Below are 27,150 nucleotides of genomic sequence, written 5' to 3' on the forward strand. Positions count from 1 at the left end.
TCATTTTATTCAATTAATTTTTATATGATGTATTGTTATTTATCTATCCTGGGCAGATCATTGTAGACCATCTGGTCTTGTTATCTGTTCTCTTCTGTTACAGTTTCCATAGTGCCAGTCAGTCCGTCTTATCTATCTAATTTTGTGTTAAATTCTAAAAATTTCTGAGCTCATACTTTAAAATGTTCACTAACGCATGAAGAAATTAATTATTCCGTTCTTTCTTTCTTTCCTACCCTCTAACGCTTCTAGCTGCAGTCGATCCTTCTTCCCCCCACCCCCGCAAATCATTCCAGAGCAATTTACGCGAATATTTTCAATTTGATACAAATTGGCGAGTATTCGAAAACAGTCGATCCGCAATTGAAACGTCGCAATGCAATACACCACAACGCCATTTTTTCTGCTTCCTTACAAATTATAAACAAAAACACATGTAGGTTGTTAATATTTCCTTTTTCAGTGCCAAATAAATCCAAAAATCCTGGAAAGAATCAATAATGGTTTTCAAGAAGAAGAAGAATTTATTTCTCTGATACAAAATATTACTACTAGCAACACAGTCTAATATATATACACATACATATATACACATGTATACACACACATATATATATATATATATATATATTCAATATATTTATATACATATATATATATATATATATATACATATATATACATACATACATACATATACATACATATATATATACATATATATATATATATATATATATATATTTACACATATACTCATAAATTTATATATATATATATATATATATATATATATATCACAGAAAGGACCTCAGACGGAACCAATTGGTTCTTTTGAAGCTGCCCCAATAACATTGTATTACAGAAAATGAATTATAGTCGACTAAGTTCATTCAAGTATCCCAATCTTACTACAGCAAGTAAGCAACACAAAGTCTAATATATATATATATATATATATATATACATACATATATACACACGTGTATATATATATATATATATATATATATTTACACATATACATACATATATATATATATATATATATATTATATCTATTTAACACAGAGAGGACAGCAGACGGAACCAATTGGTTCATTTGAAGCTGCCCCAATAACATTGTATTACAGAAAATGAATTATAGTCAACTAAGCCCATTTAAGTATCCCAATCTCACCAAAGCAAGTAAGCAATCTCACCTAAGCAAAAAGAAACGAAACATTAAAAAAAGAGTAGCTAAAAAATTGAATTTGTTTTGCAGTTTAGCTACCTGACTGATGCAGAGCATCCAGAGAGACTTTGAAAAATGTTGCACGATTAGTTCGAGGGGAGGGGTACGTTACATTGATCAAGGTTAGGTTCTGGCACCCAAGTGTCCTGATTCCAATGCCCAAGATTTATGTAACGTTGACAGACTTCCTCCCCCTCCAACCTACAACCCGCACCACTTTTGCGGCCAGGAATTCTTGAAAGTTCTTTAAGAGGAAATCTGATTGCTCTATTCACTTTAACTATTCAAACACAAAGTCAGTTAAGTCTATATTGCCTAGAGTTTATAGATCCTTTATAATATGAACAATTTTGTGAAAATTGGTATTATCTATCACAAGAGGTGTTTCAAGAGCAGCGTTTTCAATCAGCGAGTTGAACAATTTTGCTCCTCTAAAGGCTAGCGAACATTTTTTAAACCTTTATGACTCGGAAGGCAATTTTAGATTTTTTTGAGCACTGCGCGTTAAACGGGGGTTTTCTTTATAGTTAGAGGTTTTTCATATATTCCTCAGAATGCAATTTTCCAGCAGAACGAAGAACACATTTCAGTAGCTCATATATGTACAGTTCCTAGACCGAAAGAGTTTTATTCTGGGCAAAAAGATTGCCAACATGCTCATCTTTTTTTCATGAAAGATTTTACGCAAAACTTTCTTTTGAAGAATTTGAATGGGCTTTAGTGCATTCAGCGATGTACATCCATAAACTAAAAATCCATACTAAATTATGGGTTTAATGTTTGTATCATAATACCTCAGCGGGAAAACTCTAGGAACTAAGTGCCTTAATTTGCTCAAAATTCCAAACTGAACACTGAGTTTTTTACGAATAGTTTCGATATGGTAATAATGCTTCAATTGATTGTCCAAAACAATTCCTAACTACTTGCAGTGCGATTGGGAAATTTGACACTTTCCAGCTATGTTTAGATAACTGGAATCTGGAGTCACATTTTTGAAATTAACATGCGCCGTTTTCTCTAAATTCAGTGTTAATTTGTTGCGTAACAGCCAAGTTTTACACTACCTAGATCCACTTCCAGCTCATTTTCGGAGAAGTTAATGCCCGCAATGTTAGTATCGGCGGCAAAAAGAAACGTCTTTGCTTTTACATGCCTTAGGGAGGTCGTTTGTAAAAATGATGAACAACAAGGGGCCTAGAATTTAACCTTTAGGAACGCCGTATTTTATATCAGACAGCTTAGATCTTACAGGATTTACTTCAACACACTGCTGACAAATGCTCAGAAAACTTTTCATCTAATTTTTGCAAAGACCCACTTAGCCATAAAGATCAATTTTCGTAAGAAAAATTTCATGGTCAATTGTATCAAACTTTTTCTTTAGATCAATGAAGACAGTTGCCGTTGTTTTGCTACCATTATGCGCTCTTGCTTTTTCCGTAAATTTGGCAATGGCATCAGTAGTACAATGCTTGCGCCTAAAACCAAACTGATTCTTGTCTAAGAGACTGTCGCTTTCAAGAGAATTATAGATCCTGGAGTAAGCTATTTTTCAAAGATTATGCCCCAACATATTAAAAGAGATGGGCCTGTAGTCATTACAACAAGCTTCATTTCCTGATTTGAAAAGAGGAAAAACTTTTGCGATGGACAAAGCAGTAGGGAAAATACCCTGAAGGATTGACATAATAACCAGTTTTGATAAGTAGGGAGCCACTATGTCTTTACAAGGCTTTAATAATTTGGAACATGTTTAGTCTTAAACACAAAAAGTTTTATTTGATAGGTTTCAATGACATCAGATATCTCCTTTTCATTGGTATCATAGAACCTGTTGAAAAATGAGCTTGCTGATTGAAAGTTTTGCTATTTGAGGGAATTTGAACACATGAATTGCCGAGTTTTTCTCCAACAGAAGAGAAAAAAAGAGTTCATCTCTTGCGCTATATCAAATGGTTTTGATAATTGTCTGAATCCTGTTTCCAACATGGGTATTTGATCTGACTTTTCATTTTTGCCCTGAAGAATTTTTTGAAAACTTTCCTTGAGTCACCCAGACAAATTTCAAAATTTTTAAAAATAGTTCGTTTGCATTTTTTACTCGCTTTCACAACTCGGTATCTCAAAAGTAGAAATTTTTTTCTGAAGCTGACGTTATTCCGATCTTTGGACCATTGGCCATGTGCTTTATTTCTTTTGTTGATAAAATTTTTTCAAATTGTTAGTTAACCATTTTGGCTTCAGCTTTGATTTGTGACAATAATTTTTCATAGGAGTATAATGATCAAAAACCAGCCGAAAACACTGTTGGAAGGAATTGAAAAATGTATTAATTCAACCATTTAATTCATTTTTGCAATTGATCACTCAATGTAAAACAAAACGTCTCTTGACTTCACTTGAGATTTTGTAAACGAGATATCTCGAAAATTTAACTCTGGTTTGAAATTGCTATGTTTGGCAACAATTTCAAGGAAAACTGGATAGTGCTCTGAAAAATTTTCATCTTTGTGAGTTTTAATCTTGCCTTCCACATTTTTTGTTATAAAATGGTCGATACGGGAATCCATAGAAGTTGAAATTCGTATCGGATCACTATTTAGCAGCTCGAAGCCATTACTATTAATAATATCAAAATAGGCTGCTGTTAGATTAGTTTTCTTTAAAATGTTGATATTGAAGTCATCATAAATGATAACACTGCAGTCTTTTTTCCTTAAACATTCCAAGGTTTGCTCAAGGCGTGCAAGAAACTCCATTTTGTTATTTCTTGGAGGATTATAAACAACTAATATGAAGTAGTATTTTTATTTGCTTCTACTTTGATCAGAAGGCTTTCATCTAAGTTGCACTGTTCCTCAGCGACTGATTTTACTGCCTCCCGGCATTGAATCATTACACCTCCTCCACGTTAGGGTCTTGTTTTCGAAACCAGCGTTTTATAACCAGCGCGTGATAACTTGAAGCAATACGTTGTCATATTATCTTTAAGCGAGGTTTCTGTTAGACAAAGAATGTCAGGGCGTGACTCGAGGTAACCTAGTTGTGACTCCATTCAGCGCGTGATGGGCTCTATAATGATACCACACATTTTTTGGGAAATATAATGATCGGCAAAATTATTTTCCCTGAATTAAGATGAGCTCCGAAAAATGAGCCCCCTTTGAACAAATTAAGTGGGAAACGACAGAGTCGAAAACGTGTACTCAAATAAATTTGTACCCTTTGCAACGTAATAATGTACGTTATGGTTCTTGTTACATTTTTTAATTGAACAGCGGGTGTAGTCGAGGAGCTATTCATTAAATATTGACTAGCTAATAGTCAATTTGGCGCGACTTGAACGTTAATTGAAAGTTTTTCTTGGAACTTTGTTTATTTAAATATTCAATTTTGATAGTACAAGCTGCAAGGTGGTAAACTCAGTTGTTAAGAATTCAAAAATTGACGCCATAATTGAGTTTGGTAACCCTTTGAAGGGAATCTAAATTAAAGTTTTGTTGTTTTGCCCTTTGGTTTTAGCTACTGTGCTGATTTTATCTTCAATCTTTGTGCCATTCGCCACCAGTGCTGTTTATGAACCCCTAATAACAATCTATATCCCACTAAATAGCATGCGACTATGAAAAAATAATCGCGTGCTTTATTGAATTGTAGTTTTCAAAAATCTGGGATCCTTTTTGCCTCTTTTTGCTATTATAGCTTGAGCGGGGTGTGGCTTAGCAACAAAGAAGCCTCAAATTTTGAATTAAACTGCATAAAGGTGCTAAGTAGGGAGCCGACATAACCGTAGAAGTATGTTTTCATCACTTTTTCAGGCCTTGGTCACACAGTTGACGAGTTGAAAACTCTACTTCCGGAAGACACAAAGTATCACGAAAAAACCCTCTTTTCAATGTGCATACCTTCAATCAAAGAGATAACATCTTCAGTTCCTTCTGGTGAAAGTGTGACTGATGTGATCTTAACAGGGATCGAAAGTCACGTTTGTGTGTTGCAAACGACTATTGATTTGTTAGAACAGAATGTCAACGTGCATATTGCTGCTGATTGTGTTTCATCTCGAAGTTTAGTCGACAGGTTAGATGTGAAAATTTTCATCGAATTTCGGAATTCAGAAACTTCAAACTAAGTCTTGGCTTTGGTATTAAAATTATTAATAGCTGCGATAGATGAGAGGAGCTGTTATTGGCTTCTTTTTTAGCGAACTATGGTGAGTTTATATCGCATAATGGTTATCTTCTGGATTGGTGTTGATTAATTTTTTAAAAAATCGGTTGAGTCTCAGCGAAGAAGGGTGTATATGTTAATGCTGCACGTGAACCGAAATGTTATGGTGAGTCTGGTGAACAAAAGTCAAAAGAGAGGAAGTTAGAGGCGCTTTGGTTCATGCGTTATTTTGAGAGAGAGAAATCAGTATGTATGAAAAGTTGTCCCTAAGAGAGTGAAATATTTGTTGACGTGTACCGTATTTTCAAAGCAATTTTTTTTAGTCTTGAAATCTAATTTTTTGCCCAGTGTGGTTGCTCTCTGTTTCGGTTTTTGTTTTTCTTTCATTATCACTAATTTTTAAACTAAATTGTTATTCGTTCAAAGATACACCAGCAGGTTTAGCAAGTAAGTTCTGTTGATTTTGATATCAGTATATTCAATTCAACCAAATCGAAATCGAAGCTATTCCGACGACCTGATGTATTGTTAATCAATGTTACAAACAGAAATAGGTAATCGATGTTGTCGAAAGGTAATTAATTGCTCTCGAACAAAGTTTGAAGCATTTATTGTAAACGTGCTGATCTTTTTATGCACAATTTTTTCTTGACTGATTTGACTTTTCGAGCGAATTTTGCTCCCCTTTTTTCGTTTTGGGTGATTTAAAATTCTCTCTCATTTACAATTTGAAGCAGCTGAACTCAAGTGGTGGCAGTTCACTACGAAACGTCAAATGAAAAGTGCGCCAAAATTTGTGTTTTTTTTACTTTAAATTTTATTAGTGACTATAGTGGTATATTATAACCTTTATTTACGTCATTTGAAGCACACATCGTGATTTTAGTCCCCCTTCCGACTGAAGAGGGCTGCAATAGGTTAGAGCTCCCACTAGTCGTTCGAGAGCAATTATTCTGATGATAATGGGTTATGTTAAAATAATAATTTCTAGAGCCATTTTTGTCCTTTTGTATTATTAGATATCTCGAAATGGTTTTTGTTTTCTTCCTCTAGTTTATGCAGCTCAAAGAGAGTTTTTAGGTTGCAATTAGTTTTACATGGTTTTTGGTGATATTTTGGTTCTATAGGCATCAATTACAAGTTGTTCCGTTGTAGAAGATCCCTCAGATTAGTCGAGATTTGTGCGTCTTTGTGTCTTAGCTTTCGGCTTTTTTTCGACATGTAGCCCCTTTCCAGTTTTAAGCGACAATTTCTCTTTTGTACCATGCTTCATCAGATTTTTCCAGTGAAGGTTTCATTGTTCTTCTAAATTGGTTCTTTCATTCTATTGCATTATCTTTATTGGAGGAAGACTGATTAAAATGGGTTCCATTGTTGTTAATTTCAGGTTTTTTTTCCGAATTCTTGTTTTCTAGAGTGTCTGCTCTCTCGCTAATTGTTACTTCAACGGTTGTTGAAGCACACATCGTTCTCCATTCGCTTTCAACCACTATAGGTTACTGTGCCATTGAAGATGTCTAATTAGCGGATTTTGAAAAACATAGACTAGCTCAGTAGAATTGATATCGATGTTTGTTTTGTTTGCATTTTTTTTCTGCAAAACCAAGAGAGCGAATAATTTATCAAGATTGGCTTTTGTGTTCTCTGTCAGTTTAGTTTTGGTAAAGTTTAACGCCTCATTGTCTATACTGTTTACAACTCAATATTCCAGCCTGTAAATGATCGAGAACATGTATTTATGTTGGGGTAGGCTTGACAAGTTTTGTTGCTATATTTCTTATATCAAAATTAAATACAATTTAATTTTTTTTTCGGTGAACATAGTTGTCAAGTTTTACAATTGAAATCAGCGAGTTCAGTCAATTTCTTCTTCTTCTTGTTCCAAGTGTTTTTTAACCTTTCGTTATCAAAATCGCGATGAACAGGTGAAGCCCTGAGGGCATCAAGATTGACGCTTTACGAGTCTGTAAGTATGCGATTCATAGGGACAGTTTTGAGGAGACATAAATTGATGATGTGAAGGACGATTCGCCGATGGTGTGAAGGACGATTCCTCCATCTCTAAGACGCAACTGGCTACTACCGACAAGAAACACTCGCCGCTCGTTTGAGAGCAGTTCGCCGGACGATATGTTTAACCAGATAAATTTTATTTTTTGTCCAAAAAGTTTTACTTAAATGTTCTTTTGTCGCTGTTAAATAAATTGATCGTGAAGAATCGAAAATTAGTCCAAGTGTTTCTGAAATTTCTTGTGTCTATTTGTATGAACTGTTTTAAACACTGATGAATAATTCAACAATTGTCATAACTAGGTTTGATTCTGACAGATTTTGTGTGAAACTAAAGTTTGAAAGTTTTACTGAAGGTTCATGAAGTTCTTCGCAGTTGTCTTGCTAATGAATGAATGTCCTGCTGATGTTTCGCCATGTATGAAATGTTTATCAGTGAAGTTTTTTTGCAAAGCTTGGTATGTGATAGTTTTGTTTCCATGAGATTACTCTATCAATTTTTTTAACGACCACTCTTTCTTCAAGCGATTCCCAAATATTTGTTTCCGATCAGTTCTTGAGCAAAACTAAAAGCAAATTTTAAATGCAACAGCTATAAAAAATGAACAAAATATCTTGTGTTTGAGGAAACATAATGCCCAACCAAGGAAATCAAATAGACATGTATTTCATTGTGTTGTCAACTGCATATCAAAAGTAAAATAGTCCTCAACTTGAACACCCTGGAATCGGCAACCTTAGACAGATGTTGTCTCCCTGCTGTCTCCTGTATAAATTCTGCTTTGTTGGAAATTAACAATGGCGTTCGTTCTATGAGCGTTCGTTTGAGTTGAATGGAGAAAATTGGAAATGCAAGTGCCAGTTGCTATAAAGAAACAAAATTTTAACCCCGTTTTCTGTTTGTGTTTTTATCAGGCGAATCATTTAAAAAAAAACAACTTGAATCCGTAATTGAAACAACACGTATGTATCAATAGCCAAAGCCAACTCTTGTTAAACTTCGCTTGTGAGAAAAGTTTTTTGTTTCCTCAATTTTATTTGACTAATCGAAAAAAAATTGACTAATTAATATTGAGAACATGATTGTAATGGAATGATGCTGTTGCAACAACTCTATTTTACAATTTGATATATTAAAAATATCCTAGTGATCAAGTAAGGAGAGATGGTATCAGTGCGCCTTGTCAGAAAATTTTTGCCAACAATTTTGTTGCTACAATTGGTCACATGAGTAGCCTGTTTTTTTTTGTCTCATTTGAATATGCAGTCACTATGCTCAGCATTACGTTATCTGTTTGATAGTTTGCTCTTGATGATCAATAGGTAGTTTTTACATAAATTAGTCTTCCAACTCTCGCTGGGGCCATATGAAACATCCATACACGCAACTGTTTGGAAAAAATCGCTTGTTTGATTTGACCAACGACACCCCCCCTTTAATGTACCTGTTTGTTTATACCTATTTTTCCGTAGAAATTACACAAGAAAGTAAAGAAAAATAATATGCTGTCCTTTTCTAAATTTGGCGCAAATATACGTGACAACAATCTATTGTTTGGTGGGTGAGTTGTTAAAAAACTAACTACAAAGTTATCAAGATTGCTTTTAAAATTTTAAGAATTGATCTAACAATCAGATTCATTGGCTCTCCTTTGGTTTAGATAATGATTATACTCTTCCTCTGAATTCAATTTAACGTCAACTGTCAAAATGACACGTTTTGTTCCAATTTTTGCGGTTTCCCCCAAACTCTTTTACCATCATAAACACTTGTTGACGTATAATTAACCGCTTTGAAAATTGACGTGCGTCTGATTGCCGAATGTCTTAAATGCCCTTGCCAGGCTTCAAATTTGAATTCATTTATCGAGAAAAGAATGAATTTTGACGCATTAAAACAGATCAAATAATCGTGATCAGAAGAAAATGGACTTTTAATTCAACCTTTAATCACGCTGTTCTTTTTACTCCGGGGTTTGTTAAAAGGTTTTTCAAGGGTAGATTGCTTGTAAAAATATCGGTTTGATTGGTAGTGGAGCCTTTTTACGCTCGTCTGACATCAATTGTTTATTTAAATTGGTGGTTTGTTCATGTAATTCAAAAACACAGACGTCACTGCTGGAGATTTTTGTTCACGTTTGTAGCCTTGCGGGCGATTAAACAATAAAAGGCAGCCTTGCATTTTATTTGCAGTTTATCAAGAGAAGAAGGTTTCTATTTTCAATTTTGCAGTCTGGTATTCATTACGCTTTTCTAAGGTGATTATAGCTGACATATTAAACTTCTCTCTGTTCTAGTCAGACTGTCTTGATTGGTAACAAGGTACATAGTTTATCTTCAGAGTATGAACGCATAAACCCTACTTGACAACGGTTCTTACGTTGACTGTTCCTGAATCTGTAAAACCTGAAAGTATAAAATAGTAAATATGTCTAGACGGTAATTGCTCTGACCCACCTTAGTGGGGCAGGAGCTATATACTCAACTGGTTTTTTTGTTCTGGCAATATTGGCCGATCGTTATATTCATCGTAGAGAGTTGTGATTGGTATCATTAAAAAAGCTCGTACAGCTTACAATACGAAATTAGACATATTTTAAGATGAAATTAAATGCACAATTAATTATTGGATTTTCGTTTTTTTCCCTGGCAATTACTGAAGTTTAAACTTTTGTGAAAATTCTAATTATATCTGTTGTCTCTGTTCACTTTTTCCGGAACTTTAGCTCAAATTTTAGTCAAAAGCGTTATTGGTTTTGCCTATAAACACATAGTAGATTTGCTGAAGTTTTTGATTCGATATAGTTGCTAAATTTTTCAAATTTCAGCTTTTTCATATAAATTGGCCCCAAATATGTTTCTTTTTATCATTTTGTTTAAACTTACCGTTAAAGTAGTGGCCTAAAAAGTGCTGACACAGTTTTGAGTAATTTCAAAAGAAGGCTAGTTTTACTTCTGCTTCCTTTATGAGTTTTCTGGAATAAAAAGTGTCACGCACCTATTTCGTCCCTCATAGTTACGTGATGATATTCCTTAAAATATCCATAATTAAGTGCTTTATATTAATTAATATTCAGTTAGTTTCAAGGCCATATATAGCCAGTATTCCCACCTAGGCCTGTAACCTCTAATTTGTTTATGTTTACGAAAAACAACCGCAGATTGACAGGTTTTACTAGCAAACACTTCAAGTGCCTAAAAGCCTCAATATTTACTTTTTTGAGTTTCTTGATGATAAATTCACATAATCAGTAAATAACTTCATGAGAGATTATGTACTTGGTGAAGTAATTATTCTGATAAAGTAGGTGCTAATACGGAACTTGTATATGTACTTAACAAACATGAAGAGACGTACAAAAGCCGGAAATCGCCCTACTTGAAAATCATTAAATATTTGCGAAGGACCAATACAACTCAAGGCACAAACTCGCGGAACCCACTATCACCAGAACACCGGAGAACCAGCCTGACAATCAGTTGCCTATCGTCTTATAAAAACTTGATAAAACTCGAGAAACTTCTTGTTAAAATTATTAAATAATTCTTGCTAAAAATAATTAAAGATTGAACTGGAAATTCTCTTGAAAACCTCCAAGTTTGGTAAACTTAGTTACAGAAGAAATAGCGACTAACTTAACATTAAAAAACAAGGCAAACTAGTGGATATATCACGCATCTGAACCGCTCAATAAAAGGCTATTACTAGCTAATTTTATTCAAAATATATCTGCTAAAAATCGCACTGTGAAACACCAAAATAAGTCCTTGTAAAATGCTAATTATTCAAGTTAATTACATCAAATATAAACCTCAATAACACCACGAGGATCACTATTAAAAATCAGTGCGTAACATGGTGACAGGAGTTATTAACTGTTTTCCAGTTTAACGGACCGATAATTCGATTAATTCCTTGATATTTTCGATATTTCCTTTCTTTATTCTGTTGTCTTCTTTCTTTTCTTCTTCTTCATTACCTTAAGAGCCTCCAATCATCCAGAACCACATCCAGCACTTCCTTTCCGAGCAAGATGATAACACAAAAAGCAGTAACAAAGGAAAGAATGGGTGGAAACTGTGTTTGTGTCTCTGTGGACTAAGTGTAACAGTAATACAAATGTGTTTGAGTGGACAATAACTGGAACAAACTCAACCACAGCCACCACAACGGACAAAAACAACACAGGGTATTTGCAAGCGAGGATATTGTGAGTAAATGAATTTGTAAAATTAATTTTGGTGCTTTATTTATGTCAATTTATAAAGAACAAATTCTCCCCGCTATTAATAATTGCCGAGCTTCCCCCAATTTTGTTGAACATATTGAAGGCAATAACATCAATTATACCCATAACAGCAATAAAACACAAGCTCAGATAATAAGCGCTTTTTCCTCTTCAGCTTTTAAGTCCATCGTTATTTATGTGCTAGATAAAGATGATAAACGTGTAGCAATTTATTGGACAGCAAAAAGTTTAAATCAGAAATCTCGCAAATTTGGCCTTATCCGTCACAAACTTCAATCTGATAGAGATATTAACCTTAACAACATCATCACTGATTATCAGATAACATCAGAATAAGCTAAATTACTGAAATCATCACTTAAATATTAACTAAAAGAGGGCAAAACATAAATTTAAAACAAAATAAAAACAATTATATTCTATTTCCCCACCCAGCTCCGGAGGTTAATGAATCAAACAGTGACTTCGGTCAATTATGCTGTTGCCTATCTGAGTGCAGCTTCCACAAGGCCTGTGCGGTCGTGGTCCCCACGAATTTTCCTAAACTAAGGGGCACTCTTTAGAGGTGAGACTTCGGCGGCCCATACGGCTTCAACGATATAAGTCTGACGATTCGACCGGAGCTTTAGGAATAGGCTTATAAGCAGCCCTTCTTTATTATTTTCTGAACGAATGGTTTCAGTAGTTTCTTTTCTGATATTCTTGTGCTATTCATTTAACTGTTTTCTTCACTTAAATCCCCTTAATCTCTCCATTAAGTTAAGTTAAGCGTGCTATTTAATATTTTAGAACGAAAGTAAGACTGATTGAACGAAAAGTTTATAATCTAATCGGGTAAAAAGCAAAATGGCACACGCGCAGATCAACATAACGCCCTTTTCCGGATCAGAAACGGACAATTTTAACGAGTTTGTACAACTAATAACAGGTGCAATCGGAGTTGCAGCAATCGCAAACGCGCAACAAGCGAACTTTTTGCAATTACATTTAAAAGCAGACGCTTTACGATACTTCTTAACCCTACCAGAGGCTACCAGACTAGTCTTCGAAGACAGTATAACAGCTCTAAGAAATAGATTCACGCAGGATGACTTGAGAGAGATCAGAATTATAAAGTTAGAGAATCAAAAGTTTAATCCAAAAACAGACACTGTTAAAAATTTCTTAGTAAAGTTAAGAACAGAGGCCAATAAAGCATATCCAGCACCTGAAATAGTAGTAGCGGCAGCAGGAGGAGGTGATGCTGAAGCCCGTAGATTCGAAAGAGAGACAGCAGCAAGAGAATCTGCTATTGAAATGTCAGAAAATCGAAAAGACGAGCAAATAAAGCGCTTCTTTATTAAGTCCATGCCAAACTGGCTTAAGCCTAAGCTCTTAGAAAGGCCAGATACAGATACCATTGATCAATTATGCACCTTAGCTAGCCAACAAATTGCAATAAGGGAGATGTGTAACAGAGAAGAGTACTTTGACGACGGTTTTAATGAAATAACGGAAACAAACACTGATAAAATGTTAAAAGCAATAGCTACTATTTCAAATAATCAGAAAGAACTTGAGCAGAAACTTGAGCAGAGAACAGCACCTAACAATGAGCCATCAGAACAAGGCCCAGTAAACACATTCACACCTCATTACCCTAAACAAGTCTACAAACAAAGTTATAGACAAAATTTCAACCCTCAATACCAAAATTATCGACAAAATTACCCTCAATATCAGTCTAATTACCGTCCAGTTCAGCAAAACTATCGGCCCCAGCAACAGTACGCCCCCCGTGCTAACAATTACCGAGAGTTTAGACCACAATTTAATGCCCCTAGACCGTTTCATTATAACAAACAGCCACAAACTCGTAATTATTGGACCGAACCTTCAGACAGTCCCCCATTTGTTCATCCAGCTTATGTTAATAGACCAGTTTACCGGTTCCCAACGAAAAATACCCCTCAAAACCTTCTTAGACAGGGTATAGTTTACGATAGTCCAGTACAAAACCGATATAGCACTCAACAAGCAAACCAGTTTAATCATGCAAGTATTCCTCAAAGGAGAAATATGAGAGGTATGAATTACCCATTTAATCAACAAAAAAACTAATAAAGCCACCCAACTTTAAAAAACCAAGTAAAAATTATAAAAACTCAGTTAATTATTATAACGAAAGCACGTCTAGCTTAGATAAAGTAATAGAGCCAGTTTATATTAAAAGTAACAAAAAGCGTAGAAAACGCAAAAGTAATAATAACAAAAGTAAAGTTAATAATTCCGTGCAACTCCCAAATCAAGTACCTCAATCCGCACCAAAGCCAACACCACATGTTCAGCAATTATTCAGCATTGTCCCACTTTTAGGCAGAACATTGTCCTATGTTAAAGTTAAGTTTAATGGAGAATTAGAAAGACGTGCACTAATCGATACAGGAGCATTTGCCAACGTGATAAGTCGTGAGTTTTACAAGGAACTTATTAATACAAATATCAATTCAATAACAGAAATAGAAAAGCCAGATCTAGATAAAGTTAAAATGGCAAACGGAAACATAGTAAAAATTGATAAAGCAATTAAAATTACATTTAAATTGGGCACACAAACATTTACAGAAGATTTCCTTGTTTTAATTGTCACAACTCCTGTAATATTAGGCAACCCATTCTTCGTTAAACACAAAGTTAGCATCTGCCCAGGACAAAGTTACATTAAATTCCCTGATCAAACTCTGCAAATAAATGAAATAAAGCCAGAAAAGCAACCCAGAAGAGTTGTAAAACGTAAAAAATTCGGAGTTTATACACAGAAAAAGCAAGTCTTACAGCCAAATCAACAAGCAGTATTAGAATGCAAGCTTTATGATAAACTAGAATCATTCACTGACCTCTGTGGGGTAATAATTCCAAACGAAATATTTGAAAAAGACAGTGAAGTAATATTAACATCCTCTTTAAGTAAAGTTGCTGAAAATAACATTCTGTACATCTATGTCCTGAACATTACCGATCACCGAATTACCATAAATAAAGGCGACGAAATAGCCAAATTCTCATTCTTAACATCAGACCAAGCTGAAAAGTTGTTAGAAGTAGATCCTCAATTAATAAATGTTGCAAAAATGAGCGAAAATTACTTAACAGAAATAAATCAATTAATTCAAGTTACAGACACCCCGAAAAGAAAATCTCAGCCAGCGAAACCGGCCCCGGAATATGAAAAACTATGGTTCCCAACGCCTGAAACGTGCCCAGATCCGACAAACTTGTCGCCCTTGCAGAGAGATATCTATGAGCAACTGCTAAAACTGCAAGAAATGGAGAAATTAGATCCAAAGGGTAATAATCAGGATAAAATAACATTTTTGAGCAAGTTTCCGTGGGAAAAATCAGCCCTCAATGATGAGCAAAAAGCAGTAGTAGGTGAACTACTAGTTGAATTCAGTGATATCTTTGCGAAACATAGATTTGACGTTGGATATAATACAGATTTAAAAATAAAGTTAACTCCAGAAAGAAGTATACCAATTTATGAACAAGGTCCTCCAACACCTGTGCATTTGAGAAATGAGTTACAAGTAGAGCTCGCACTAATGCATTATTACGGACTGATAACAACTTTGTCTCAATCAAGATATAGTAGTCCACTTTTCGCTCAAAGAAAGAATTCAGGAAGACTCAGACTATTAATAGACTTGAGAAAAGTAAACCACTTGTTGAAAAATGACTACGTGAATACCAACTTCCCGATTTCCAACATGAGTGACGCAATAAATTACTTTGCCGGGAAAAAATTGTTCACAAAACTTGACTGTTCTCAAGCATACCACTGTGTGCAAATGGCAGACGATGTATCAGTGCAACTGCTAGCATTTAACTTTGCTTCGAGAACTTATGCTTATAAATGTCTTGCACAAGGATTGAATAAGTCAGTAACAGGATTCAGTTCCTCTATTAGACATTACTTGGACCCATGTTTAGCATCAGGAAACTGTACCCAGTTTATGGATGATATTGGAAATGCAGTAACAAACTTTGAACAACTGGTACCCTCTTTACGAGAAATCTTTACGTGTATACGTCAATCCGGACTGAAACTGTCGCCCGAAAAGTGTGAAATAGCAACTGACACAATGAAATTCCTTGGAGATAACATCAGTGCAGAAGGAATATCACCAGAAAAATCAAAAATAACGAAATTTCTTGATAAATTTAAAATGCCGAAAACAACAAAACAAGTAAAACGATTAATCGGCTTCACGCAATTCTTCCGAAATTACATTCCTAACTTAGGTGAAAAACTAATGTCATTTTACAAGCTCCTGAAGAAGGATGCAGTAATAGAAACCACAGAAGAACATGTAAAAGCATTAGAAGTAATAAAGAAGGATCTAATGGAAGCAACGAATGTAACTTTGCGATTGCCAAAACCAGGGCTACAGTATGTAATTCTTTGTGACGCTAGTTACCACGGTGCAGGTTTTGTACTAATGGTGGAAGACTACGTAAATGAAACCGGAAAGAAAGAAAAGAAAACATACGCTCCCGTTTCGTTTGGATCGCATTTGTTTAATGCCACACAATTAAAGTTCTCAATTTATTACAAAGAGTTCCTAGCTTTGTACTATGCAATGGACTACTTTTCACACTACATTTGGGGATCAAGCAAACAAGTAATTATACTCACTGACAACAAAAGCCTCACACAATTCTTCCAGTCAAAAGTAATACCGCCATCACTTTGGAATTGTTTAGACAGAATACTCGCATTTAATATAGTAATTGCTCACATTCCTGGACGCGCTAATTATGCAGCAGATTTCCTCTCCCGAATGGAGAATGATAAAACAGCAACCATGTCTTTGAAATTAACAGATAGAATTCCAGTCAGAGAAATAGAAATTGATACAGAGGCACAAAATCCTGATGTTGAACTAAACGTACTTCTAGACACTGAAATTAACGACGACGAACTAAATGGAGATGCATTGAACGCTCTCAAAAAGATTGGACTTTATGAAGAATACAAAAAACGTCAAAGTAACTTACCAGTAACAGAAATTCAAGGGCTCTTTAAACTAAAAAGAAAAACAGAAATAAATTCAATTGAGTACCCAAATCCATTAGATGAGATCCCAGATCTTACAGACAACTTAGTTAGCCTTAATTTAGCAGAAGAGCAGCAAAAAGATACAGACCTTAGAACAGTAATAAAATGGCTTCAACAAAACAATCAACAACCAGACCTAAAGTATGCTACAACAAATTTGAAAAAGTATCACAAACACTTAAACAGATTAATTCTTGAAGGGAATGTCTTATACCGGAATTTTTATGATGATACTGGAAAAGTACTTCATAAACAATTCTGCGTACCTAAGCATTTGTGGAAAGAGACTATATATAGGCTCCATAATTCACAAACAGCAGGTCACTTAGGCATCAAAGCAACAATTCAGGAATTTAGAAAGCGATTTTATTATCCAGGCTTCACCGAACATTTCATAAGTTTCATCAAAAACTGCCTCACTTGTCTTCAACTTAACAGAGTACCAAAAAGCCATATTACACCAAAGTTACAACCAGTCAGTTCACTACAATCATATCCAGGAGATATGCTCCAAATAGATTTAGTAGGCCCCCTAAAGTCATCGCAATTTAAGTATGTTTTGAGTGCAATAGATGTCTTCACAAAGTACCTATTCGCAGTTCCATTAATAAATGGATATGCCGAAACAGTAGCCCGAGAACTAGTAAAGGTGTTCTTCCAACACAGCTACATTCCTCAAACAATACTTAGTGACTTAGGAACTAACTTTACTTCTGAATTAATGTCAGAATTAGCAAGTTTACTAGAAGTAAAGTTAAAACATGCCTCACTAAAGCACCCTCAGACTATTGGAGCAGTAGAACGATCTCACGGACCACTGAAACGAATATTAAAACTCAACACTGAAGAACAATGGAAAGACTGGCATAAATATGTTCCTCTTGCAACCTTTATTCATAATACTTCATATCATTCAGCAACAAATTGTTGTCCTTCAACTTTATTCCATGGCAGAGAACCCATAAAACCCCTTGACATACGGTTCTCCAGAAAAGTAATGGATGCAGTAGCAGTAAACTCTGACTTTGTAAATGAACTGCAAGATGCCATGATGCAAAAGTTTGGAGAAAACAAAGAAAAACTGACGACCGCATACCTGAAGTACAAAAAGTATTATGATCAAAAAGCTTCAGCGAAACCGATTCCGGAGAAATCATTCTGTTTACTTTTAAATCCTAAGCTACTAGAACAATCAACAGTAATAGCTTCCCAAGTACAGAAATGGCTCCCGCTATATAAAGTGGAAAAAGCCCTTACTGATTCTAATTACATCATTCGAAAAGTAAATACGAATTACACACAATGTGTTCATCGCATCAGACTGAAGCCAATTAAACCAAGTGAACCTCCTGAAGATCTCGAAGTCATCAATCCTGTAAACTTTCAACCTGATCCGTCGAGAAGACAACACATGGAACCTGACCTATTTGACAAACATATCCCAGAATTAATCAATGAGCAAGAAACAGAGATACAACAATCCAAGAAAGTGAAACAAGATCCAGTCAGAGTGACCATAAATGTTCCCCTAGGTGGACCATTAGCAGGACCAGCAGTAGCAGCACCTCCAGTAGCCCCACCGGCCCCACCAATGGTAGTAGCACCAGCAGTTAGACCACGAACTGCCCCAGTCTATCTTCCAGTATTTGATTCCTCAAGTTCAGACGAAGCAATCCCAAATTTATTTGATGAAAATAGCAGTTCAGATGAAAATTTAGCTGACCTAAACCTGGAAGCAGAACAAATTGCCCGAATACCAGTTAATCCGTTAATTGCTGATGAAATCAGACAACAAGAACCAGAAGTTCGTGTTCCTCTAGTATCATCCTCATCAGATGATGAAATGTTTGTACCATCTCAACAGCCACAACCGTCAATAGTACCATTCGATATTGAATCGCCTCCAGAAACACACGAAGAACAATTTGCTTTAACTGATAGAAAAATAAGAGCCAGACCTTATAACCCAAAACGAAAACCAGAGAAAAGTTCATTCAAATCAACAGACTACCAACAGCGGAAAAATGTACGCGGATTTAAACGTGATAGAGAAATAATGTTGCATCAAGAAGATAGAACAAACCCTTACCTAACCAACCAAGTTAGAAGATCAGGCAGTCCTAGACCAAAAAATGCACGTGCCAGACTGGAACAAGAAGAAAAACGCGAAGCAATAAAAGCATCAGCACAAGCAGCACAACAGTCAAATACACCAAGTAGAGAGACAAAACTAGATCAAGTTAGAGCAAGTATAGCAAAATATTCAGGGAAAAAGCCCAGCAGTTCAACAAACAAACCAGTAACTAGATCTCAATCGAAAAAATTTTCACCAGGCTCATCTAATCAAAATTTAAACCATTTTAGTCAAGAAATAAATGCAACATATCTAAGTTCTCCAACAGATATCTTACATTCACCATACTCTTTTGCACACTGTATATCAGCAGACCTTGCAATGGCAAAGGGATTAGCCCGACAAGTCAAAAGCTGGTACCCAGCAGCCCCAAGTGCAATTAGACTTAGATATCCACCTGATATTGGCTCAGTTTTAATCTACTTCGACCCCATTTCTGAACGTTATATCTTCAGTTTAGTTACCAAATTCAGATACTACCACAAACCCACTTACGAATCAGTATTAGCAAGTCTCTATGAACTGAGAGAAATAGTAATAGATGCAGGAATTACACACTTAAGTCTTCCAAAACTCGCCAGTGGCTATGATAAATTGGATTTTAACATCATTTTTGAGCTTATATGTCAAGTCTTCGACCCTCTACCCATAACCATCTATATCCATTAGTATGTACAGACCCAGTACAGTCCAGCAGTACACTTCATCCGCCCCAAAAGCCCAACAAGCCTGAGCAACTTAGCCCTAAAGCCCAAAAATTGCCAAAAAACCGAAAATTTTTGACCTCAAAATCCAGTTATTTTGATATATCTCCAAAACTACTTGTCCGAACCTGGATTAACCTATTGTTCTGAAAAGCCCTCATCCAGTAGAAGCGATTCCAGCCATTATTGACCCCATTCGACCCGTTCTAAGTACCAGAAATTTAGCCTAAAATTGACCCTTCCGAAAATCCTAGGTTCACTTCAGAAAAATAGTCATAAAATTGTGAAAAATGCCCCGATCACCCCAAACATTTGCGCTGCAGCATTTTTCAAGCCGAGGAACCGACATGCAAATTTTGAAACGATTTGGAGAACTTTAAAAATCGAGTGACGCTGGAGCCCTCAATTTTTGACACTTTTCGAATCCGCTCGAATTCAATGATAACTCCTACAAAAAACCTTCAATTGACCCATTTTATAGCCCTAGACCATCCTACTGCTCACGCTTGACATCCCAGTGCCCAAAAATCCCGTCAAAAATCAATAAAATTTGAGTTATGACAAAAATATCGAACCCTACCAAAGAGCGTTAAAATTGATTAAAATGTAGTGTAAATTATATCCCAAAAATATGCCAAAATCTGTCCCAAATGCCTCCAGCAGCTACACCGAGCTGCCACCCACATGGTACAACCTCAAACAACCGTTAAAACCCAATATTTCCAAGTATATGTTGAAAAATGACGAAAAAACGAAAATTGCGCTTCTGCTTCAATTCACTGCTTCAAAAATTTTGTCATTTTATCTCCCACATGACCCAATTGAAGCCACCTATACCCCCTACAACCCTAGTGCAACCCCCCACTAGCTCTGTAGTACCATAAAAACCAGTCCCAGTATCAACCATGAAGACTTAAACCCAAATAAGCTCTCAAAACGCCACAATTTTGTCAGGAAAAATCCAGTTATTTCCCACTAGAGTCAAAATTATTCACTTCTGACAACAATTAACCATACCATCAGCACTCGCACATCTATATCTCTCAGAATATACACTCCCAGCCCCCTAGTGCCAATACAAGCTGAGAAAAGACTGCCAAAGTAACGAAAATCACAAAAAAAATCGAGTGTAATTTCAACAAAAAGTGATCAAAAATGCATCTTAATACCCGAATATGCCCAATTTTATTGTTAATTCAGTTAGCCCCACTCATGAGCAGTCCAACCATAGCAATATCAATCATTCCAAATTTTTGCGCTGCAAGGTTTTTTGAGCCGATAAAGCGATTCACCAATTTTGAGCTCAATCGGAGCAATTTAAAAATTGAGTGACGCTGGGCCCCTCAATTTTGGAGACTTTTTGAAAGTTCACGAACATGTTCATAAAATCCAAAATACTGATCTAAAACCTGATATTATTAGCTTAAAACATTCGCATGCTCAAGCTCTACACGCTCATATCAAAAATATTGAAAATTGTTAAGTAAAATGTTGAAATAATAACAAAAAACTGAAGCCTACCAAACTCTTCTCAAATTTGTCAAAACAGAGCCAAAATTAGACTATAAAAATAGTATCAAATAGCCGAATTATGAGTCCATATTCAATATTCAGTCTCCCTAGTAGTTGTCCAAGCCTAATCAACCAATAAAATTGCATAGAAATTCATAAATGTTGAAAAAAGTGAAAAAATCGAAAATTGCACATATTTCACAAAATTTGGTCCGAAATTCTAAAGTGAAAAACTCAACATATTATAGTCAAATCATGCATTAAACCACACCAAAAGCTGCCACCAACATAGTACTCACTAGTATGACCCACAATTCCTGTCAAAAATCAATTATCTTCAATCTATGTCAACTTATGCACCAAACATGACGCTTCACAAGAAAAAATTCAGTACATTTCACAGAAAAACTGGTATAAAACCTAAGTTAATCAACTCCAAACCTACCAAAATGCTACCCCTGATAGCCACAGATATCAGTAACAACAGTTAGCACCTGATTTAGGCCACTAGAGAATCACCAGACTGACACATGTCTCGAAGAAGCTCAATTAGTGGAAAAATCATGCTTGAAAATTTGCATTTTGGACCCAAAAATCAACGTTATGACCCAGTAAATAACTTCAAACCCTATAATTCAGTAACATACATTAGTACCAACCACAGGCAGTACCATTTTAACCATTCAATACCGATAATGTATGAACAGTGACGACTTATTCAGACCGAAATTTCATGATTCAAAAATAGCCAGGTTCAGATCACGAAAACAATCATAACTTTGTGAAAAATGCTTAAATTGCGCCAAATTTTTGCGCTGCAGGGTTTTTTGAGCCACTGAAGCCAATTTTGAGCCCGATTGGAGCAATTTAAAAATTGAGTGACGCTGGAGCCCTCAATTTTTCGCATTTTTCGTTTTTTCAGACATCAGTAAAAAAAGTTGACCAAAAAGTGTCCAAAAACCTGAATTTATTGCATAGTTATTCCCCACCGATGTCTACTGAGTGGGCCAAGCCAAAAAATTTGCCCAAAGTTCAATAAAAATTGAAAAATTCACATATTTACCACACCAGCCCTGATGCGGAAAAATCACCAAAATTACGAAAAAATCACATGTGAAAATTAGTACCAAATACTCTTCCAAACCAGTTCAAATTACACACAAGTGCTGCTAACAACCAGGACAAGTATCTAGAGCCATTAGAGCCAGTCTATGATTAATAATTGACAAGTAAATTAAATTTAATGCTCAAAAATCAAAAAAGTCGTTATGTCACCAGAATTTCACTTTCACAAATATGTCATTATAAAGTCACACACTGCAATTAAAATGTTACCACACGTTCACACACTTCACAGCTGCTAGTTCCAACAGTCAAATCCAATTAACAAAGCTACAATTGACAAATAATAAGTAAAAACTCACCTATAGATGAAACTAAACTACATGATGAATATAATTGCACCGACACTAGTCAATTCTCATCGGCGCTATCCTCAGCTACGGTACCACGACCACTAGTACACTGACCAGACTGACCCCTTGTCCTAGTAGAACGAGTCACGTACCGCTCAGCATCGTCCAATCTGTTTAAATGTCAATATAATGAACAAAAAGCCCGAAAATTACATAGAAAATACGATAAACCTGCACAAAAACAGCTAAATACTCACTTTGGAAAGTCTACGATTGGCTCACAATGGTACCGATACTCATTGTCGATGAATTTCCCGATGCACTGGATCAATACCGCAGGAGCGGTGGCTTTAGCATTGATCGAATGCCTGTAACACACGCAGCCGCCCCCCATTTCCTCAGTATACTGCCAATAAATATTGACGTTGCATCCCAGGAAAGAAGCCATACCGACAAACTAAACAACAAAACCTCAAAAAGTACCTACCTACACATGCACATATCAAAATTAACAGTAATTACAATAAAACTTTACCCAGAACTCGGCCAACGACCCATTATCTTCACTCTCAGCAATCTCATACTCCGACACAAAGTACCCTAACTCGTCCTTTACAAGCTCAGAGAATCCAGGCGAACGCATCTTGGCCACAATAGCCAAGCGTAGAGCGCGAACATTATGCTTGGGAACCTTCTTGTCTGCAAAAAACCAAACAAATGTGAATTAAAGTAATAAACTTAGTGAAAATTGCGACAAAACACAACAAATACCTGACTTCCGACCAGTTAATGTGTAGTACAGAGCACTGAGAGCACACAGACCACCAACTTCGGCCCTCACACCAGCCGCACCAAGCAACTTTGGAGTTTTGAATGACACTATGTCCACATGCTCAGCATAAATGTCATTGTAAAACTCGTACCCCAATTCGGCACACTCATTTGCACGAAGATTTGCACGGAAAAAAGTGCAGTGCACATCTTTGCCGAACATTTTCTTCACGAAACATGGCACAAACTCACGATTAGCTCTAAACAATAAGCATACACCACTTCACCACTAGTAAAATTTTACAACTACTACACAAACTAAAGAAAAACAAATAAAAATATAAATAATTATTATAAATATATGCAATTACCTTTCAACTGCGGCCTGCAATCCTCCCATTGACCGTGGGAAGAAGAACCCAGCAGCTTTCAGGCGATCGACTTGTGACCTCACACGAGTAATGTGCTTTGCAGAAGCACTAAACCCAACATGAAGCGAAGCCAACTCCTGAGACACCATCTGCTGAGTTGGAATTTCCTTCTCCTGAACTTGCATCTCGTTGCCCACCTTCACTTCCACTTTGTACATCAACACCTCCCGATGTACGGCCAATTCCGATGTTCCCACGTTCTTTTTCCCCAGTACCATATGTTCTGCTTTGTCCCGATAAGCTCGTCGCTCCTCAGATGACCGAACAAATGATGGATACATCCATTCAGACTGAGACAACGACTTGCTTCGCAAGAAAGTCAGAAAATCCTCATACTGGGCAACATCCATGATTCACAATAACTATCTGAAAGTTTAAAAATTGAGTCAAACTAGTTATTAAGCAAGCAGAAAACTAAAGTGTTAAGTCAAAAATGAACAATCACAGGAATAAAAACACACAAACAGAACAAATTACGCAAGAAATGCCAAGGACATTTAAATACCATGCTATAACGACCGCTACTAGTTAAATAACACATGCCGCAAAACACACAACAACGCTCTGAACACACAATTACACCCTTCACTAGCATTCACTTATTTACTACGCCTCTCTAATTCTTCCTTTTGTCCCCTACTTATATCCTCAACCCCCCCACAAAACAAGTCTTGATATATTAATTACTACCATATTAATAAGCACCTTATTAAATATTAGTAGCACCAAGTATATTAGTCAGTATATTAGGCTATATTACACCAAACTACAACTAAACATATACAGCTAAAAGTCAGTCAATAAGTTAAATAAATAAATATAAATAACTAGTTATACTGCCGTCTCCTCCATCTCAACTCCTCCCTCATCTTCCTGACCTTCACTCTCTTCCCTCTCCCTCCTTCTTCCCACACATCTTCCTCTCCTTCTCCTTCTCCACATCCCAACAATCCCGAATAATATGAATAATAATATGAATACTATTAATAATATTGAGTCCCAATTCCAACTACTTCCTCCGTCTTCTAAGCTAATATCTACAGTTGAACTATTATTGATATTACACCCTGGGTGCCGCAAACGAGACCAGTGAACCCGGTTCCTTGACACAAACCTGGTCCCGTTGCCGCAGCACCCCAGAGTGATATTATTCGGCCTGGCAGTAATATTGAAACACATATTGATATCAAATAATCTGAAAAACTCGAAAAAACATGTAAAGACTGCATAATTCGACCCCCCCAACCACTACCCCCATCATCACACACCCATCATTCAACCAAATAACCACACTTCAACATGTTTAAACACCATATTCAGTAGTAATATCAATAAATACACACATCAGCACACATCACCTAAAAGTAAAGTACACCTGAAATAAACAAACATCACATAAACAAGTGCCATATTGAGAAAACTAGATCTAGAAGCCCGAGTAAAAGTAACTAAATGAGCAAATAAACACCGGAAGACCAAATAGAGCCAGTTGAAACACTCAGAAGAGCCACATCAGTAGAAGATTGTCCTGAAACATAGTCGATATTATTGAAATATGAAAATGTTACTCACAATTGTGTTGAATCTCTTACTTTTCGGCCCCACTTTTGAAACCCCGATTAATACAGAAGCAGCTCTGGATAAAGGCATCATCTTCCATAAAGAAGGAAAGATTCTGATTACCGAAAAGTTCATAAATGTGGAATTTTTAGTACCGTTTCCTCGCTATAATTTCACTATCAGACAACAAGTAGAGACTCTACTTAATGAACTCTCGATAAAATGGATCACGCAATCGGAATTTTGCAACCTTACCCATAGCACTACTTATCGGAACCAAACAGCTGCCTTCAATGTTGATTGGCTTTACACGAAAATACTCAATGAAACCAAAGAAGCCGAAATTGAAGTCCTAAAATTGTGCAACGAGACTGAAAAACTCCTTACTAGAGTCGAAGAAGACCCTCACACTCGACAAAAACGAGCCGCCCCGCTTGCAATAGCAGCCGCAGTTGCTGGAATTGGACTCTTTGGTCCAGGAATCGCAATGAGTAGCGGAGGTTGCGGTGGAATTACAGGAATCTTCGGATCTTGTCAGCGAACGTCCCAAAATGCTGAGAACATCGACAGATTAGCCAACAGTCTCAACCGCCTCAATGACTATGTATTGGAAATTGGCGCACAAACCGATGGGAAATTCTTCCTAGTTGCTGACGAACTTGCAAAGGTTTACAAAGTTCAAAACGAAATGCAAGAAAACCAGAACAGAAACTGGAAACTAGTAGAGGAACAGTTCGCAATTATAGATCATAATCTGAATGCACTAGCAACCTGCATGGAAATCCAATCATCACAGCAACAATTGAATTTTAACTTTGATACAGCAGCTTCATTACTTCTCACTCTTTATGCAGATATTAAAAGTTACAGAGCAGCCTTATATTCTTTTCGAATTAATGTTATAAATGCCATTCCTACTTTGCTTGACAAACGTCTTCCAATCTCTTTAGTGCCTCGTAAATCTTTGATAAAGATCCTTGACTCAGTCCATGATAGCCAAAAGAACGCCCCAGATCGTCTAACTTTGGCAATACCCATGACTGACATTCTTTCGTACTACGATGCGAAATTAGTACAAGAGATTTCGATAGTTGAAGACGGACTTTTACTGACACTAGCCATTCCCCTAGCCTCTAGCCAGACAGTGTTCGAATTTTATCGTGCAATAGTAATCCCTATGCCTCAAAAGGACTCCGTAGACGCCTTACGATATGTAATAGAGGGAGAGTACTTAGCAATCTCAGAAGGACAGATGGAAACCACGGTACTGACGAAAGCTCAGTATGACAACTGTCTTGGATCGCCACGATACCGAATCAACCATGAGACAATGGAAACCCACCTTGGATTCTCCTCGTGTCTAGCAACCCTCAAGTTTCACCACACAACATCTCAGCATTGAAAGTATGTGATACAGAGAAGGTTGTGTTACCCAACCCAGAACGAGCACAGAACCTCGGATATGGAATTTGGCTCCTCACATCAGCTTCAAGTGATTATACCCTTAGTGAGATTGGTATGGACGAAAATGGCCGACACATCAATGTTCCTCACAAAGGTTGTAACATCTGTTTAATCACATTAAAATGTGGACATACAATGTTCAGTGACAACATTAAGATTCGAGCTGATTTACAAAGTTGTCAGTACCTTCCAGCAACCAGAATTAATGTTAAATTACCAGATCCACTTGCCCATTTAATTGATTCAGTGCCTAACATACATGAACTTCCGAAATATGACTCTCCCACCGAAGCAAATCTCGATTTATTGAAGAAAGTTAAAACAGAATTCATTTACTCGAATCGAAAGTTATCAACAGAATCACTAGACGCCATAGCAAAGCCAATTACCACTG

At 36.3% G+C, this 27,150-nt stretch overlaps 1 protein-coding gene across 1 annotated transcript in view; it reads left to right on the forward strand.

Moving 5' to 3' along the window:
* Positions 1-27,150, forward strand: part of LOC142348211 (isochorismatase domain-containing protein 2-like) — a 346,917-nt gene that overhangs the window by 296,876 nt on the left and 22,891 nt on the right. The window contains exon 4 of the mRNA XM_075399478.1: positions 5,056-5,317. Coding sequence (XP_075255593.1) covers positions 5,056-5,317 — 262 coding nt within the window. The remainder of the gene's footprint in view (positions 1-5,055; positions 5,318-27,150) is intronic.

This window comes from Convolutriloba macropyga, chromosome 10, assembly GCF_964194025.1.
Source record: "Convolutriloba macropyga chromosome 10, txConMacr16.3, whole genome shotgun sequence".
Taxonomy (NCBI): domain Eukaryota; kingdom Metazoa; phylum Xenacoelomorpha; order Acoela; family Convolutidae; genus Convolutriloba; species Convolutriloba macropyga.